The 16,703-nt window shown below is 43.3% G+C and overlaps 1 protein-coding gene across 2 annotated transcripts; it reads left to right on the top strand.

Annotated features, from left to right (window-relative positions):
• Positions 1–612: 612 nt before the first annotated feature.
• On the top strand, positions 613–13,347 carry e2f7 (E2F transcription factor 7). 2 transcript variants are annotated; one of them, XM_078242805.1, is made up of 13 exons: positions 613–800; positions 1,406–1,510; positions 2,017–2,325; positions 3,360–3,519; positions 3,803–4,042; positions 4,580–4,735; positions 4,825–4,968; positions 5,146–5,304; positions 5,432–5,513; positions 7,331–7,619; positions 8,227–8,392; positions 9,186–9,574; positions 11,235–13,347. In XM_078242805.1, the coding sequence occupies exons 2-13, from the start codon at positions 1,415–1,417 to the stop codon at positions 11,388–11,390; spliced, it is 2,346 nt and encodes a 781-aa protein (XP_078098931.1). In that variant the 5' UTR covers positions 613–800; positions 1,406–1,414; the 3' UTR covers positions 11,391–13,347. The 2 variants fall into 2 exon arrangements, with proteins under 2 accessions (XP_078098931.1, XP_078098930.1); XM_078242804.1 differs by having other exon boundaries at positions 1,403–1,510.
• Positions 13,348–16,703: the final 3,356 nt, after the last annotated feature.

Here is a 16,703-nt window from a genome sequence, read left to right as displayed (position 1 = left end):
GTTTCAGATAATAGTTTGCTTTTCGCGTTATTCACAAATATACATTTGTTTTCACTCATCTAAAAAGTAAACATGAATTGAAATGTCTGCAGTTGTTAAACTGTTTAGCATATTACTATGATTTGTCAAATATTGTTCAATTGTCTTTGGCACATTCCTTTCTCCCTTGCTTGCTGATCACCCAGAAAGAAAAAGCACTGGACATTATTTTACACCTCTGAATTTCCCATTGCACTGGAAAGTTGTTAGGTTAAAAAGTATCGAACTCCATTTCTGACTTCTACAATGCTTACAAAATTGTAAAATTGAGCTTTCTCGCGTACATTCTAACTCCTGATTGTATCAATGAGTGAGAGAGTTGCAGAGTGAGACCTCGCTTCTTTATTTTCAAATCCCCTCAGACTTGGACACAGCGCGCCGGTTGCCCCGCCAACATACCCATGGAGGTGTGGTCGTTGTCCACGCCCATTGGTCGAAGCTGATGCACGTTTCCGAGCACAACAACGCTGACTGGCTGGAGATTAATGACGCACGTATTCACCTGGGCGCTGATTGGCTGAAGTGAGCCATGCATGAGAGCGCCAGAAAACAAGCTTGAGCGGGTGATGCTGGAGTCTCCCCGGGACAGTGCACAGTTTCCGCTAATCGGACAGGAGTTAGAGGACAGTAGGAACAAGCGGAGGAAGACTTTACTAAGAATTAGCGGATATGTTAGTCTGAAGAAACTACGCACTGACAAGTCTGTAAAACTGGACACAGAGCCACATTGGATTATTTCATTCATTCAGCAGCTGAGAAAGGTGAGAATTGTGTTTTCCCTCCAGCGGTTTCCTTCTTGCTGTAACACTACGTTATGGTATGCTGGTCAGCTGACCTAGTAATGTTAGCTAAGTAAGTTAACGTCAGCTAATTAAAGTCAAATTAGCCTTTATGAATATAAATAAATCACAGTAATAGTTATTTATAGGCTCTGCCACACCTACATGTATGGACTAATTTGATTGAATGTACCCTTTACTAAATTGAGAAGGTTAAGGCTATATGGAGGCTTATGTTACAACTTAGACTCAGCGTTAACGTAATTTATTAATGTCATGTAATAATACATTCAGCTCTCGACTTTATCAGCTAGCTACCGCAGTGGCTTTACGTCATGTTAGCAATAAACCACACTGTTAACGGACGGGGCTGATAGTTATGTTATAGCCGTTAGCTTGCTAAGGGCTAGCTAGCTAATTAGCTGATGTTCTTTGCGCCAAATTCAGCTGACCACTCTTCTGAGTTTTCTGTAACGTTACTAGTTGGCCATTCCTTAACTTTAACATTCACCCCGCGAAGATATTAGTCGTGTTAACCATTTCTGATTTTCTATATCCATCTGAACCCTTTTTTTTTGGGACAGCAGTTTTCCCAGATGGAAGTTGAATGTCTAACACTGAAAGACCTCACAAGTCCCAGGAAAAGTTTCTCGGTGGAGCCGGAGGAGGATGGGGGCCAAAGTGAACAAAAGGTAAGGTGGCCCACTGCTTAGGCGTGGTGTAAGCAGTGTAGCAGGTTTGGTGTGATGGAACTTAGGGAGAGCTACAGAATCGGGCTAATCAGAGACAGATGTTTGGAGTAATGTGGTGGCATCTAAACAGTGAGATAAGGTTATGAGATATGGGCTAGGCTAGGGTGGCTTTTGGATTTAGACAGCTAGGTTTCCATGAGAGAAAGTGGGAAAGCATTTTTTGGATTGGAGGGTAAAAAGCGGCAAACAAGGCCTTGAAGTGTTTCCAAATCAGTGGATTGGCCAGGTCACTCTGTCCTTGTATCAACATTTGACCTCCTAAATCAAATCCCTGGATGAAGATTTGGGTTTATACAGCAGCAGGGGAAAGATTTCAAGTGTCGTAATTGTGCTTAAGAATGTCCCATTTTGCTAAAAAATGACCAATGTTGGAAATTCCTGCAGTATAAGCAACGTTTGAAACCTTAACAAAACATTTATAACAACAACAGTTGTCTACATTATAGGAAAACATCTGCACAGAAAGGAGAAGATCCACGCCACTAAAGTCTGCAGAGTCCACCATCCCTGCTTTGCTGATAAACAGAAAGGGTGCCACCCCTGACCTGGCCCACATCACCCCCATCAAACACACCGCCCTGGCCGAGCCCTGGACACCCACGGCCAATCTGAAGATGCTGATAAGTGCCGCGAGCCCAGACATCCGGGACAGAGAGATGAAAAAGGTGCTGTTTAGACCCATAGAGAATGAGAAGGACCAGTCAGCAAGTCCAGACACTGTGGCCGAGGATACAGAGGTGGAAGACTCTTGTCAGGTATGTGAAATGGGAGATTTTAGCACCTGGCTAAGAGCTTAACTATATAACCAAAAACAGTCTAGTCAATGAGGCATTTAATAAGGTCTCAGTTGCGGTCTTCTAAAAATGTCCTATTCTTTATGGCCTTTGGAGAGGAATTGGTTAGACTGCAGTTATTTATTAGTTTGATTAGGGAAATGCTCTCAGAGAAACACAGAATTAAACCGTCTAAAAAGTCCAGTTCTCACTCAACTAACTTTAGCAGCTGAACTCTCAAGATAGGGCGTTTTCAAATGCGCAAATACAGTCATTAACTTATGCCTAATAGAAAAAGTCACATTGTATATTAGTGGGCAGTGGGAGCCTAAATCGCTTTGCTTTTTTAATATGATTATTTCTTAAATATGACGTGTGAAGGTTTTGCCAGCCTTATTGGGATGCAGGATTGAATCGTTTTCTAAAATGTGTCCCCAAAGAAGCTATGTGTCCCCAAAGTTAATGACTCTGAACTAGAGCTGGGCAATATGTCGATATTATAGCGATATATTGATATGAGACTAGATAATGTCTTAGATTTTGGATATCATAATATGGCATAAGTGTTGTCTTTTCCTGGTTTTAAAGGCTGCATTACAGCAAAGTGATGTCATTTTCTGAACTTACCAGACTGTTGTAACTGTTCTATTATTTGCCTTTACCCACTTAGACATTATATCCACATTACTGATGATTATTTATCAAAAATGTCATTGTGTAAATATTTTGTGAAAGCACCAATAATCAACACTACAATATCGTTGCGGTATTGATAGAGGTATTTGGTCAAAAATAATCGTGATATTTGATTTTCCCCCATATCGCCCAGCCCTACTCTGAACTGACGTGTGTTAATGTGTATGCCACATAACTCAAAAGGCTCACACTATAACTCTAGAGGATGATGATGCCAACGGTAGCAGCAAAGTCCTCTTAGCCGGTGTCAAATTCTCTAAATAAGTGGCAAAACACAAGACTGAAAAATATGTGTTATTTTATTTTATCTGTCTGTCCAGTTTGAAGCTGTGGAGGAAGAGGAAGACGCCGACAAAAAGCCGAGCAGGAAGCAGAGGAGTCTGGGTCTGCTGTGCCAGAAGTTCCTGGCACTCTATCCTGATTACCCACCACTACACAGCCCTATCTGGATCTCTCTGGATGAGGTGGCGACCAGCCTTGGTAAGGGGGGGGGGGGCCCACTGTCGTTTTAAACACCTCATGGGAAGGAGACGATAATGGAAGCATCTGATGTCTGTTCAATGAGCATTATAAAGTTTTTGTTTTATTGGATTTAGAGGTTTCTATGGAGACTTTTCCCTACAAAACAGCTGCATTTGGAGAAAGGCTCTTTTTAATTTTTTTTATAACTTTCATTCTTTTTAATCACAACACTGATCTTTTGGTGAGTTTTTATTAAAATGTAAACTTTTTTTTCCCTCTACACTCGCACTGAAATTGTCAGGAGTGGAGCGGCGGCGTATCTACGACATCGTCAACGTGCTCGAGTCTCTCATGATTGTGGGTCGGATAGCCAAAAACAGCTACACCTGGTACGGGCGGCGGCGGCTGGAGGCAACGCTGGAGGAGCTGCAGCGGAGGGGGCGGCAGCAGGGCTACCACCTCCAAATGGAGCTGGCCACCGAAGCCAGAGAGGCTGCAGCGGGGCGCAAGGACGATGGCGCGGAAGGAGACGCTAGCAACTGTAATGAACTAAAAGATCGTTTATTAGAATTGAAGTTTCTCAAAGTTTAATGCAGCACATGTCAAAATGTAAGTGTAGATTTAATCTCAGGAGCAGCTTCCACCAAATTAACACCACCGCTTAAAAGTCATTCCCGTCAAACCCAATAGGATTGAATGCAAGCCTGGTTTCCATAGTGATCCTCATACAAGCACAGCCGCTTATTAAGAGGGCGTGTATGTGTTGACTTGGCAGTGTGGCAGGATAATAATAGCAGTCTTGACAAAGAATAGGTACACAATGTCCATTTATTGGTTAATGTCCACCAGTTTTGTTGTGACTGCCGAGCAACAAACACCTACAGCTGAAAAGCTGTCGTTGAGGCATCAGCTGCACATTTAAGCATCTATAATCTCATGGTTTATGATCACATCATTGTTCCTTGCTGCTGCAAAACGACCCAATTTTCACTGATTATAAAAGGTCCTCTTAATTTATATGTAGAGTCACGTGACTGCAGTAGTCTGACATTCTCAGATGTTTCTATGTTATTTTCAGCTGGTGGCAACAGGAAAGACAAATCCCTGCGCATTATGAGCCAGAAGTTTGTCATGCTGTTCCTGGTGTCCAAAACTCAGACCGTTACCCTGGACGCAGCAGCAAAGATCCTCATCGAGGAGAGTCAGGACTCATCCAGTCACAGCAAGTATAAAAGTAAGAGACAAAAGTACAAAAGAGTATGTCCTACTGTAATACAAAATTCTGTTTCTTTATCAAACTAAACGCCATCCCTGTATCTTCAGCTAAGGTGCGGCGACTATACGACATCGCAAATGTGCTGACCAGCCTGGGCCTCATAAAGAAGGTCCACGTCCGGGAGGAGAGGGGCAGGAAGCCGGCCTTCAAGTGGCATGGCCCTGTTGAATTCAAAAGCTCTGGAAATGCTGGTAAGAATTAAAGAGAAATCTAAAAGTAGTTCTGCGAATGCAAAGAACCCCTTTCAAAAGACATCTGGTGACAGTGATTTTGAGAAAAAAAAACACGGCAGATTAATCGCTAACAAACGACATTTTTCATTATTGCCCTTATGCTAACTCAATCCTTATCCACTTCACTATTATCAGCTGGAGGAAATACTGTGAATGTGTCAGCTGTCACTCTGCCCGAGGACTTTAGAAAAGCCAAGATGGCACGGCACGCCTCGTTCAACATTGCACCTAATTCTGTGGCCATACAGCGGCTGGTCAACTCTGCACCCAGCAGTCCACGACGAGACCTTATGGGTAAGACACTTTTTTTTGTTGGTCTCTGCCACTGTTAGTGGTTACTGTAGTCAGTCAACCAATAATTTCTTGCAGTAGAATGTTTTTATATTGTCAGATAAATTGTCACGCGCGCCCCCCATTGCAGGTCAGTTCAACCAGCCTGTGGATTTCTCCAAAAAGACTACAAGCAACCATGCAGTGTCCCTGCAGTTTGGAAACGGCACTGAGTGAGTTCACACACACACACACACACACACACACACACAAATCACCCATGCATTCTCTTGCCGTAGATTTATTTGAAGTCATCCACCACAGATTTACTGCCAAACAATTTACTGCACACAGTGGCTCTTTTTGCTAACCCTTTGCCGGGACAGTCTATCAATATTACTGTGGAGAATCCACATCAGCTGCCTGTGACAAGGACAAAGGGTCCTGTAGCTGTTAGAAGCTGAACATAGTTAATATTATGAACTGTTCCGATCTTTAAATTAAGTCTGCTTTCAGATTGAAGCTACACAACTGCATCTGAATGGATAAACTCAGTGTTTATTGCCACACTAGGCATTTAAACCTATAATAAACCTAGTTCTAAGATGCCAAGGCTCCATTCACTGAAGTAGTCTCTCATACAAAATATTTCACACACTCACTGCCAGTGTTTGCATTGGCTAATGTGGCTGTAGCTTGAGGCTACATATAACATGCCACTGTGGATATGAATAGTTTTGGTCTCCTATGAATGCATGCGTTGGCTCCATAGATACAGTACACAGTGGTTTATGTTATTTTTTATGCTTTGCCTGCTTGTGGCCAAACCGCAGCTGCCTCAGGACTGTGGCTGTTAAGTGTTTTTGGAGGGAGCGAAATAATAGGGCAGAGAAGTGCGTGTTGAAAATGAAATATTTTAGACATGAAGTGTCATGAAGGGTTTAGCTGGCCGAAGCATGCAGGGCCGAATCAGTTACAAGCTGAGAATTAACGCTTTAATTCTAATTAGGGGTGGGAATCACAGGGGGACGGCATGATATGATACACGGCTCACGGTACCGATAATATCGCAACACAGCAAACAATCCTTTAAAAGGCCCTGACACACCAACCAGATTATCGGCCGTCGGACAGTCTGGCGAGGTCGGTGACTCGAGTCTGTTCGGTGTGTTCCGTGTCGTCTTCAGTCAGAGGAGCCGTCGGCCTTCATTTGGGCCGATATGACATGTTGAACCGGAGGGCGGGCAGTCGGACTCAATGACCAATCTGATTGGTGGAGCGCTAACCCGGAAATGAGGAGCGGGATGAGCCTGACTAACGCCTCTCAAAATCTGACGAAAATCTTTTAAACTGACCTTTGTCGATCTGAAATGAAGACAGATTCAGCAACTACATGGCCTATTTCTCGCTTTAAAGGTTTTCAGAAACACGTTTCGGTGAACTCTCTTCGTAAAATATGAGCTGGTATTCCGAACGAAGCCGCCATTATGCTCGGTTGTAAAATCCAGGAGCAGCCAGACCCACGTGACGCGTTCGTCTAATCAACTGCCGGTTTTCATTTTTTGGGCGACAATACAGATTAGCGCCGCCTGCTGTTATGGTTCAGGTCCCCGAACAAACCAAAGTACAGAATGTGGACTGATACAGTAGCTGGAGAGGTGCCAGTTCACCTCCTGGGCACTGCTATGGTGCTCTTGAGCGAGGCACCGAACCCCCAACTGCTCGGGGCGCCTGTCCAACAGCTGCAGCCCCCTCACTCTGACATCTCTCCATTTGTGCATGTATAGGTACTCAGGGCTGTGTGTAATGTGTGTTCTAACAACAGAGTGAAAACATTGTAATTTCCCCTTGCGGGATTAATTAAGTATAAATTATTATTATGATATCGGTCTGACTCCGAATACAAAAAGCCTGTGAAAAGGTTAAGTGCAGATTTTGATTCTCGCATCGCCCAAAGGACGATATATTGCCGTATCAATATATCAATATTTTGTCCCACCCCTAATTCTAATGGCTCATCATTTCTCGCTTCTTTTTCGTTTCCCTGCAGTAACCGTCCCATCTGCCGAAGCAGCACGCTGGCTCCGTCCTCCTCCACCCACCCCACCCTGCTGGCACCTTCTCTCCACCCAGAGCACCCCCACTGCTTGGCCTACCTGCCCAGCCTGTCTCAGCCCTCGGTGGTCATGCTGTACAGGGCGCCAGACAAGCCTGACCAGATACCCGAAGGTCCGAGATCGCCCCAGCTGGAGTCTGAGGAGGGGAGGAAGAGAAGGAGGGAAGAGGAGGTGACGGTGTTGAAGAAGAAGGGAAGGTCTGGGTTAGAGGAGTGTAACCAGGTGTGGTACTGTTGTTTTAGCATGATGATACAGTATGTAGAATATAATAAAATAAATAAATAAATGTAATTAATGTTATTGATGGTGGTTCTCTTCTTGGTTAAGCTTGATGGGGAACAGTATAATTATTTTTTGTTCAGTGCAGTTTTGCGCCTACAATCGCAAGATCCTGTTAGTAAGTCTGGATAGCAGACCGTTAAATTGAAAATATGAAATACATGCTTGCTAATGAAGATAACTCATTCCTGGTGTAATTAAAGACTTCTATTAGTAATGTATAGGAAATTTGATAATTGGAAAACCCTAGCCATGAATCAGGCTGCACAATCCTAGTAATTGGAAAAGCCCCATTTTTCATAGTAAGATGGTTCTTTATGAGAATTACTTGGCAGAATTTACTCCAATGGTAGGAGGGGAGAGTGTTACTCAGTGCATTGTTACATGTCATGATGTAAAATGTTCATTCAAGATGGGTTGTAGACTTCAACTTGTTTGAGGAATAGTGCCTTGCACTGCATCCGATGCACAGCTAGAAACTTCCTTTATTTAAACCACGTCCATCAGCCGGTCCACGTTCATTTATACCCAGTGTTTGTTTTCCTGCCAGATGGGAGCTGAAGCAGCAGAGTGTTCACAGACGTGTAACGCTAGGACTTCCCCAAATCGCCCAGCAGGCCTCTCCACAGAGCGGACGCTGAATGAGTGTCTACGCAGCAACAGCAGCAGTGAGCCGGCCCAACCATCACACTACCTCTATGTACCCAACAATGCAGGTATATACACTACTAGATCCACTACACTATACTCTCTACAAATCAAGAATGGCTGAACTAGTGCGTTTTTGTCTGTCACCTCCCTTAGTGGGCATTCACACAGCCTGCATCGGCCATTTAGGCTGCGGCACGGTTTGCTCAACTTTTGGAGAAACGCAACCCGACATCACGCTGCGGATCCAGTCATGTAACCGCCGATCAGACTTGTCCGTGTGTTTGAGGAGGTGTGAGAGTCCCGTTCAGTAAACGGGAGACATCACTGCCTCTATTGCTGCCACAAGAAAGTTTTTAAACACTGCCCAGTACAGTCAGTCAATCTGTCTCGCTCGTCTCTTTTCTTTCTCCGGGAAGCTGCCTTCAAGTGCGGCCTTAAATGTCGAGATCTTTAAAACGACCTGACGAAAAACAGTAACTGTGAAATATAAAGTCTACTTGTGCTACATTGGGGGATTAAAGAACACAACAGGACGTCACACAAATGGGCCGGTTCACAACCCTGCGGAAAACCACCAGATCGCCTTTCCCTGTCTGAACGCAGCCTTAGGCTGTTCTCTCAAGTGAACTGTATGCATGGTAAACACTTGATTCGATAGCTGCAGCCATCAGGGGAGGAAAGCGCTCTGTGGAGATTATTATTTATTCCCATTGATTTATCAGAAATTGGTCACAGGTACAAACACAACCGCCACTCGGTCCAGGCTGCGATCTGCCATTTGGTGACTCACGGGGCAGTCCAATTTTTATATATATAAAAAACTCTTACCATTTTCTCGTGACGTTTCTTCTTCTCCAGGTCTAAATAGCCTCAACTTCCTCCTCTCTGGCGGCCAGCCACCAGCCGGCCTAGCACTTCCTTCCAGCAGTGTTCCCGCCCTGGCGCTGCCCTACGTCCTGGTTCCCTCTGCAGCCCTCTCCCACTACCCCCTGGTGGCCAGCGCTCTACAACAGCAAGGCTCCGAGGCCCATAACAACCTGAGCTTTAGCCTACCTGCTGTGATGTCACCTGCCCACTTTATGGTGGGGGCGGCGCCGTACGGCCTGGCAGCAGCATCAGAGATCAGCACGTCACCCGTTCCATCACCGTCCACTCCGGAACAGAGCCGGCTGTACAGATCAGCAGGCGCTCCACATTCTCCCTCAGCGCCACATCAGACAGTCAGCATCACCACACCAGAACCACTGGTAAGAACTGCTGTAGACACACACACGTGTTTCACTATCTTTGTGGGGACCCATCATTGACATAATGCATTCCCTAGCCCCATACCCTAACCTAATTCTAACCCTAAAACCAAGTCTTAACCCTCAAACAGCCCTTTAAATTTGTGGGGTCCAGCATTTTGGCCCCACAAAGCTGTCCAGACCCCACAAGTATACTGTAGTCCACACACACACACCCCTACTGTGGCAATGTATTAACTCAGACATTTTCCTTCATAATGATACATGACCTTTCTGGTACCAGGCACTTGCAAAATGCCACAACCCAGCTTGACATGAGAGCAAGTGTGGCATCTGTTTTGTGGAAGGTTTCTCCTCATTTACTCATTTAGACACTTACTCATTTAGCGGTTCAAGTTGATTAATCTCCAAGTTGTTGAACAGGGATTAATGTTCTTGTCTGCAAAGCCTAACACAGTCTGCTGGCATTGCTATTCTCAAAATGAGTCGTTTTTAGACAACCTGCTGAGGCGGATTGCTGGAAGGCTAATTAATGCAGCATTAGAAACAATGTGACGAGTCAATGGCCGTGTTGTAATGAGGCATAAATCAGGGGTGGCTTGTCTTTCGCCCCCACTTTCACTTTTAATATGGGCAGAGTGGTACCTTCATGAAAAGGTCCAGGTGTTAGATACTAGTAGGGCTGGGTTTTAGAAAATCTATTTTTTTTATTCTAATCAAACACGGGCATCTATTCTAGTATTGTCTATGTTATGGTGGTCTGGTAACAGTTGTGAGCCGGGACCACATTTGCCCATTTGGAGCATTCAGAGAAGCTCAAAGTTTTGAGACTTGATAGTCAAATGATGAACAGCAACCTTATTAACAACAAAACAAACCTAATTCACAACTTCTTCACATCATCTGCAGGTTTAGTCCATAATTGGTTATTTTTTCAAGTCATCCATAAAAAGAGCTTCTTTTTTTTTAAAGCCTGAGACACACCGAGCCGATAATCAGCCGTTGGAAAGTCTGGCGAGGTCAGTGACTCAAGTCTGTTCGGCGTTTTCCGTGCCGTCGTCCGTCCAAGGGGCCGTCGTCCTTCATTTTGGCCGATTTGACATGACATGTATAATCGGCGGGGCGGGCACTGCCAGCAGTCAGACTCAAATGACCCATCTGATTGGTAGAGTGCTAATCTGAAATGAAGACAGATTCAGCAACTGCACAGCCTATTTCTCGCTTAAAATGTTTTCAGAAACACGTTTCGGTGAACTATTTTAGTACAATATGAGATCGTATTCTGAACAAGCCCCCATGACACTGTCTTTGAGTTTCCGGAAAAACCAAACCCACATGATGTGTTCATCCAATCAGCTGCCGGTTTTCCTTTTTTGGGCGACAATACAGATTAGCACCGCCTGCTGTTATGGAGACGTATTACGTCTCATCGCTTTGGTGTGTTCCGAGGCACTTTTTTGACCAACTCAGGGAGACTGATCAGTCCAACTGCCTTTTCTGCCGAGGGTCGGCCGTCTGGTTGGTGTGTCTGCAGCTGAACATCAGAGAATCCCCTCCAAAAAAAACTAATCCCTACAGGGTGTGGCCATGAACAGTAACTAACTGGAGCAGGATTCTGTGTAAATGTTCTTCAATCTAACATCCCTCTTTACCCTCACAGACTCCGCACACTCCGAAGGAAACCACACCCTCTGCCTCCAAGGCTTTCTTCCAGACCCCGGGTACACTGGGAAGTGTAGTCAGCGCTGCGCCAGCTGGCCGAAGAAGAGGCTCGGCACAGAGGAGACTGGACATTGGCCACCCGCCAACCAGTTAGACATGCGAGGAGATGGAATAGGTGGCTAACGTGCTGTTTGAACACTCAGGTGTTGATCCTAAAAGTGAAAAAAATGGCTTCAAACCATTGGTGCTTTGTTAGTTTATTATTTAACTGATGACAGATTTTCCTTCCAAAATGCAGCAATAAAGGTTTTAGTTACAAGACCTAAAGTTAACCATTTCCTAAAATACAAAGCATTTTTGTTTTTGGAATGCAAAGATTATAAGATTTGACATTTTGCTAAATGATAATTATTACCAATTGGTGGGTACCTCATTATTCAATGAAAACGCTTTTGTTATTGGTCATTATGTTCAAACGGTCCAAATGTGCCTCATGGTTCAATTATGGGATACCAGATTTCAGAGAGAATGAGTGAAGCCGTATTGCCAATGCCACAGTGCCCTCCTGTGGTGGGAGTCGGCCACTGCTGCATTTTGTATTTGAGCCTTAATTTCCCCTCCCAGACATGATCACGCTACCTAATTTCCCACACCTTGTGTATTAAAGCCCAATTGCTATTTATATTTTAGCTAATATATGTTGATTACAGGGACTGTAATGGAACATTAACTTTTTTTTTTAGCACTAAGTATCTGACGGAATGTCTGTCTAATTTTGAAGCGGTTGTCGTTAGTTGGCCCCTTCAGGTTTTGTTACATTATCAAGGTGTAAAAGGAAATCTATTAGCACCGATTCACATTAGCACAGTAGCAGACAATCCTCTCAGCTCATTTCAGACATTACTGTAAGGAGAAAATCACTAAAGCCTTAAAATGTTTACAGCCAGCCAAGAAGTTCAAGGAACAGTTCTTGGACTTCTTGATGCACAGCAGATGCATTCATGTACTGGTGCTGTGTATGTTTTCACTGTGTATCTGCAACCACGGTGCCCTTTAGACAATGTGATGTGACATTAGATACTTGAATACTTGGATTTTGGAGAAATGTCAGAGTACTGTAAAGATTTTTTTTGTTGTCCTTATTATATCAGGGAAAAGTAGACTGAGCTATCATTCATACAGTCGGACACATTTGGGAGACTCCCAGTATGACAACAACCCGCTTTTGGCGGGTGCAGTTGGGGGTTAAGTAGTCTTGCTTTGCCAGACCCTCCTCCAAAGCACACTGAAGGAGGGTCTGGCTACTCCACATAGCATTCAGGGATGGGAGGAAAACATGCCCTGGTTCAATGGCATTTCTTTTACAACCGCATGGATGGTGCTAAACTGCGTGCAACAGAAAACTCCGATTGGACAGATAGTCTAGCTAGCTGTCTGGATTTACCCTGCAGAGATCTGAGGAGCAGCTAACCATAGTCCTCAGAAATCCACCAGATTTGAAATCCAACATAAAGAAAGAAGAAGGAAACAGAAAAGACATGCATTCGGCTGAATTTCCTGCAGCACCGGAGCAATCCTGGATGTAGACTAGGGGTTAAGTGCCTTACTTAAAAGGCACCTTGCTGAGAGAAAATAGTTGTTGCCTCAGTACAGACATTCTCAGGTTGGCCAGGGATTTGTATCAACAGCCATTGAGTTGTTAGTCCACTAACTTGCCTCCAGACAACCCACCAAAAATATTGGTGCTTCGTACGGAAATCAGTTAAGCTCAGATATGTCACACCAAAGGGTGCACAAAGATTCCACTCTGACCAGTGGATGTGTGTTCATTAATGTATGTATGTCTAATTATTTTTGTACATTGTATTCATAGGGTCATTCATACTTTCATGTGCAGAATGTTAAAGACTGCTTTAATGCGTTTCAAATAATAATGATTGCACTGCTATTTTTAGTAGTTGTGTATGCTGATCTAACTTTTACAAAACATGGATCTGTTGCTTCACTGTAGCTCTGCTCTCTCTGTAGTTATGGGCCAAACTCTTCTCTTCTGTATGACTTCAATTTTTTATTAAAAATAAATAAAAATAAATAAAAAAGTATGACACTGACCAGCTTAGTCGTGTGTGAATTTGGGACTGTATTTTCTGTTTGTTTTTTTTAAGGAATTTAATCCTGGTTTTTCTTTTAAAGAATATTTTTGGGTGCTTTTCCCTTAATTTGTAGTGACAGTGGATAGACAGGAAAGGTGGGAGAGAGATGGGGGACGACACGCAGCAAAGGGCTGCAGGTCAGATAGGAACCCGGGCCTCTGCAAAGGAATCAGCCTACGTAGAGGTCACCCCATTATCCTGGTTTTTTTTAATGATAAAATAGCCACCATGTTTTAACTTGAGCCGAAATTAAAAAAGAAAATAATTTTATTTAGGATTGATTATGCTATTAAGTTTTACTCTACAATGGGGTAGAAAAAAAACCCCACTAAATGGCAACCATAATGTTGACAGATTTACAGACGGCTTCAGTTTACCGATTTACAAATGTACAGATGCCACCAATAATTCAGAGTCCAATTCAGAGTGGCCCAGCAGATGGAAGCAAGCCATGCTAATGTGGTCAGATGACACTCTTCATCTATAACAATTCCTGTCGCTGGGAACTGGGCGATGTTTGTACACATTAAAACACTAAAACTGGAACCAATGGTCTGAGTGAAGTCACGGCGTTAAGAGTGAAAAAGCAGAAAGGTGGTTGAAATTCAAATTACACATGCAGCAAATGCATCGGTGCCCTGAGGTTAAATTCTGACTTATTACGAATTAAATTCCACTGGGGAGAAACACATTCAATACGTCAAGTGTGATCTCCGGGTCAGATCAGGCTGATTGAGTCACACTTAAAATACACAAACACCATCTAATCTAAGCTTTTATATCAGCACTAAAACTGAGCTGAGAGAGCTGCCAATAGATGTGTTTGGCATTTATGACACTAAATCTTAGCAGATGGGACAATTAACTTTTTATAGACAGATAGTTTAGCCAAGTATCAGCAGTGGCCAAACACACTTCAATGAAAACACACTGTTCCTGAGACAAACCAGACCAATTCACTTTCAACTATACACCACTACTACTGGTATTCCCTCCACCGTAATACTGCTACTGTGTCTACTACTGTAACAAGTTACAGCTTATTACAACATACTATGTTCCTATACAATGTACAGAGGGTCACATCTGACTTTGTGTCCCCACTATACTTTAGAGCCGTGGTTCTCAACGTGGGGATCGTGACAAGGGTTGCCAGATGGTTGGGGAGTAAAAAAAAAAAAAAAAAATGAAATTACATATTCTAGACTGGGTAATGACTTTTTACATCACTGTGTGAGTTTGGTACATTTCATGTGTTATATGCAGAGCTTCATTGTAAATCAGGAGGTCCTGGAACACAGAATAGGGTCTGAAGGCGGGTCAGGGGGAGAGACAAAGTCACAAACGCATCAAAAATCCACAGAGCATGGAGCACATTGGATAAGGCTGGGTGCTAGCTGCTAAAACTAAACTGTCATTAAAGCAAAGCATTGTTTGTTTACATGTACAGTATTAGAGCATTCACAAAAATCACTCAAAATCAGCCGGGGGGAGTGTAGAAACAGCTGTTTTGTTTTTAAGATTATTTGGGGGCATTTTTAGGCCTTTATTTGTATAGGACAGTTGAAGATGTGAAAGGGGTGAGAGAGGGGGAATGACATGCAGCAAAGGGCCGCAGGTTGGAGTCGAACCCGCGGCTGCTGCGTCGAGGAGAGCTGCACAGGCGCCCAGAAACAGCTGTTTAAAGCGGTCTGCAGCTCTCCTTGTTGTCGAGGGGGGCGTGGCTGTCGCAAACACCAACCTCATTATTCTGGGGGGTTGCAACTACAGATATTCCGATACCAGTATCAGAAAAAAGCCTCCGATACTGCCTAAAATGCTGGTATCGGTAAGTACTCGATCTGATACCACGTAATTTAGACCCGAAGGAAATCTACTTTAAAAGTACTTTGTTCTTTTTTCAGTTGTGATTGACTGTCAAACTGGATAATAAAATAGTTCTACAGCATGCATCGTTTGTGTCTGTTCATGTTTCACAAAAACCAGGCCGACAACAACAATAGCAGTCATATCACATCCATACAGGGATAGCAGTATATTGCTGTATCGGCCGATACGCAAGTTCAGGTATCGGGAAGCAAAAAATTTGTATCGGACCATTTCTAGTCGCGACTCGAAAAGATTAAGAACCACTGCTTTAGAGTGCCATAATCCGTCCCATTATTATTTTACAAAAGCAACCACCTTTGTTTTCCCTCTAAATGCTCTACATTTCGTTTAGCCGTGGCTCTACTTTGGGATTTCCTCACCTCAAGTCGTGTTCATATCAGGGCGAGAGGAGCTGCAGCTCTACCTGCTTCAAGCCGTTCTCTTTTATTATAGTTTCTGCTCCCAGAAATTCTTTCGGAATTAGCAGGCCCAAGGTGGATTGCCAGATTTGTAAAATGTTGCCTTTAAACAAAAAACAGCTCAAGTTATTTTGCCCGATTTCTTCTCCAGTATCAATTCACATGTACAATTAACAATTTATAAAACTATCATTATGGATTAGATCATTGGGAATTGGCTGAAAATGAAATGAAAACATGTTCAAATCAAATTCAAACAATAGCCTAAAACTGCCCCCATTTGGAATCATTCAGATAACATTTACCAATTATATTTTGTACAATTATTCTAAAGTCTAAAACATCTTATCTCAGAAGGTTTGTGTCGCTTTCTGTAGTGCAGTCATAGGATCTAAGAGACCTCTGCATAAGAAATTGGATCAATAGTTTGTATTCTTAAGTTTACAAGTAGGAGTAAAAATTCAAGATGTTTACTTGTATCTTGCACAAGTTAAACTGTCACTTTTAGCAATTTGATAAATAAAGTTCCAGGTCCTTCACCCTAGATATAACTGGACCCTGGTAATGAAAAAGTTTGACAAGTTTGTTCATAGACCATAGTCCATAAAGCCTCAGGGAACATTCAGATTCTTTTTTTTGGGAACTGTATCACAAGCCGATAGTTCCTTTGGTTACTAGTAGCGCCCAACTTCCTGTTAACCCATAAAACCCATTTTAGCCCGATCTCTTTCTTATTGTGGAGTCATGAACACTGACCTTAACTGAAGCTTGAGAGGCCTGCACTTCTTTAAATGTTCTTCTGGGCTGTGCTGAGACTTCCTTGAGTTGTCTCTGCATCCTTGGAGAACTCCTGGGAACATTCCCTACTGTTGAGAGATTTCCCCTTTAGCTCATAACAGTTCTCACTGTGATTCTGTGAACTGTCCGACCTTTAGAAATGGCTTTGTAACCATTTCTAGATTGATATAAAACATATTCCTTTCTCATTTCCTTTGGGATTTCTTCTGATGGAGGCATTCTTTGACT

This window comes from Sander vitreus, chromosome 23, assembly GCF_031162955.1.
Source record: "Sander vitreus isolate 19-12246 chromosome 23, sanVit1, whole genome shotgun sequence".
Lineage (NCBI taxonomy): Eukaryota > Metazoa > Chordata > Actinopteri > Perciformes > Percidae > Sander > Sander vitreus.
The sequence above is the reverse complement of the archived record's forward strand: the minus strand, read 5'-3'. Positions and strand labels throughout refer to the sequence as shown.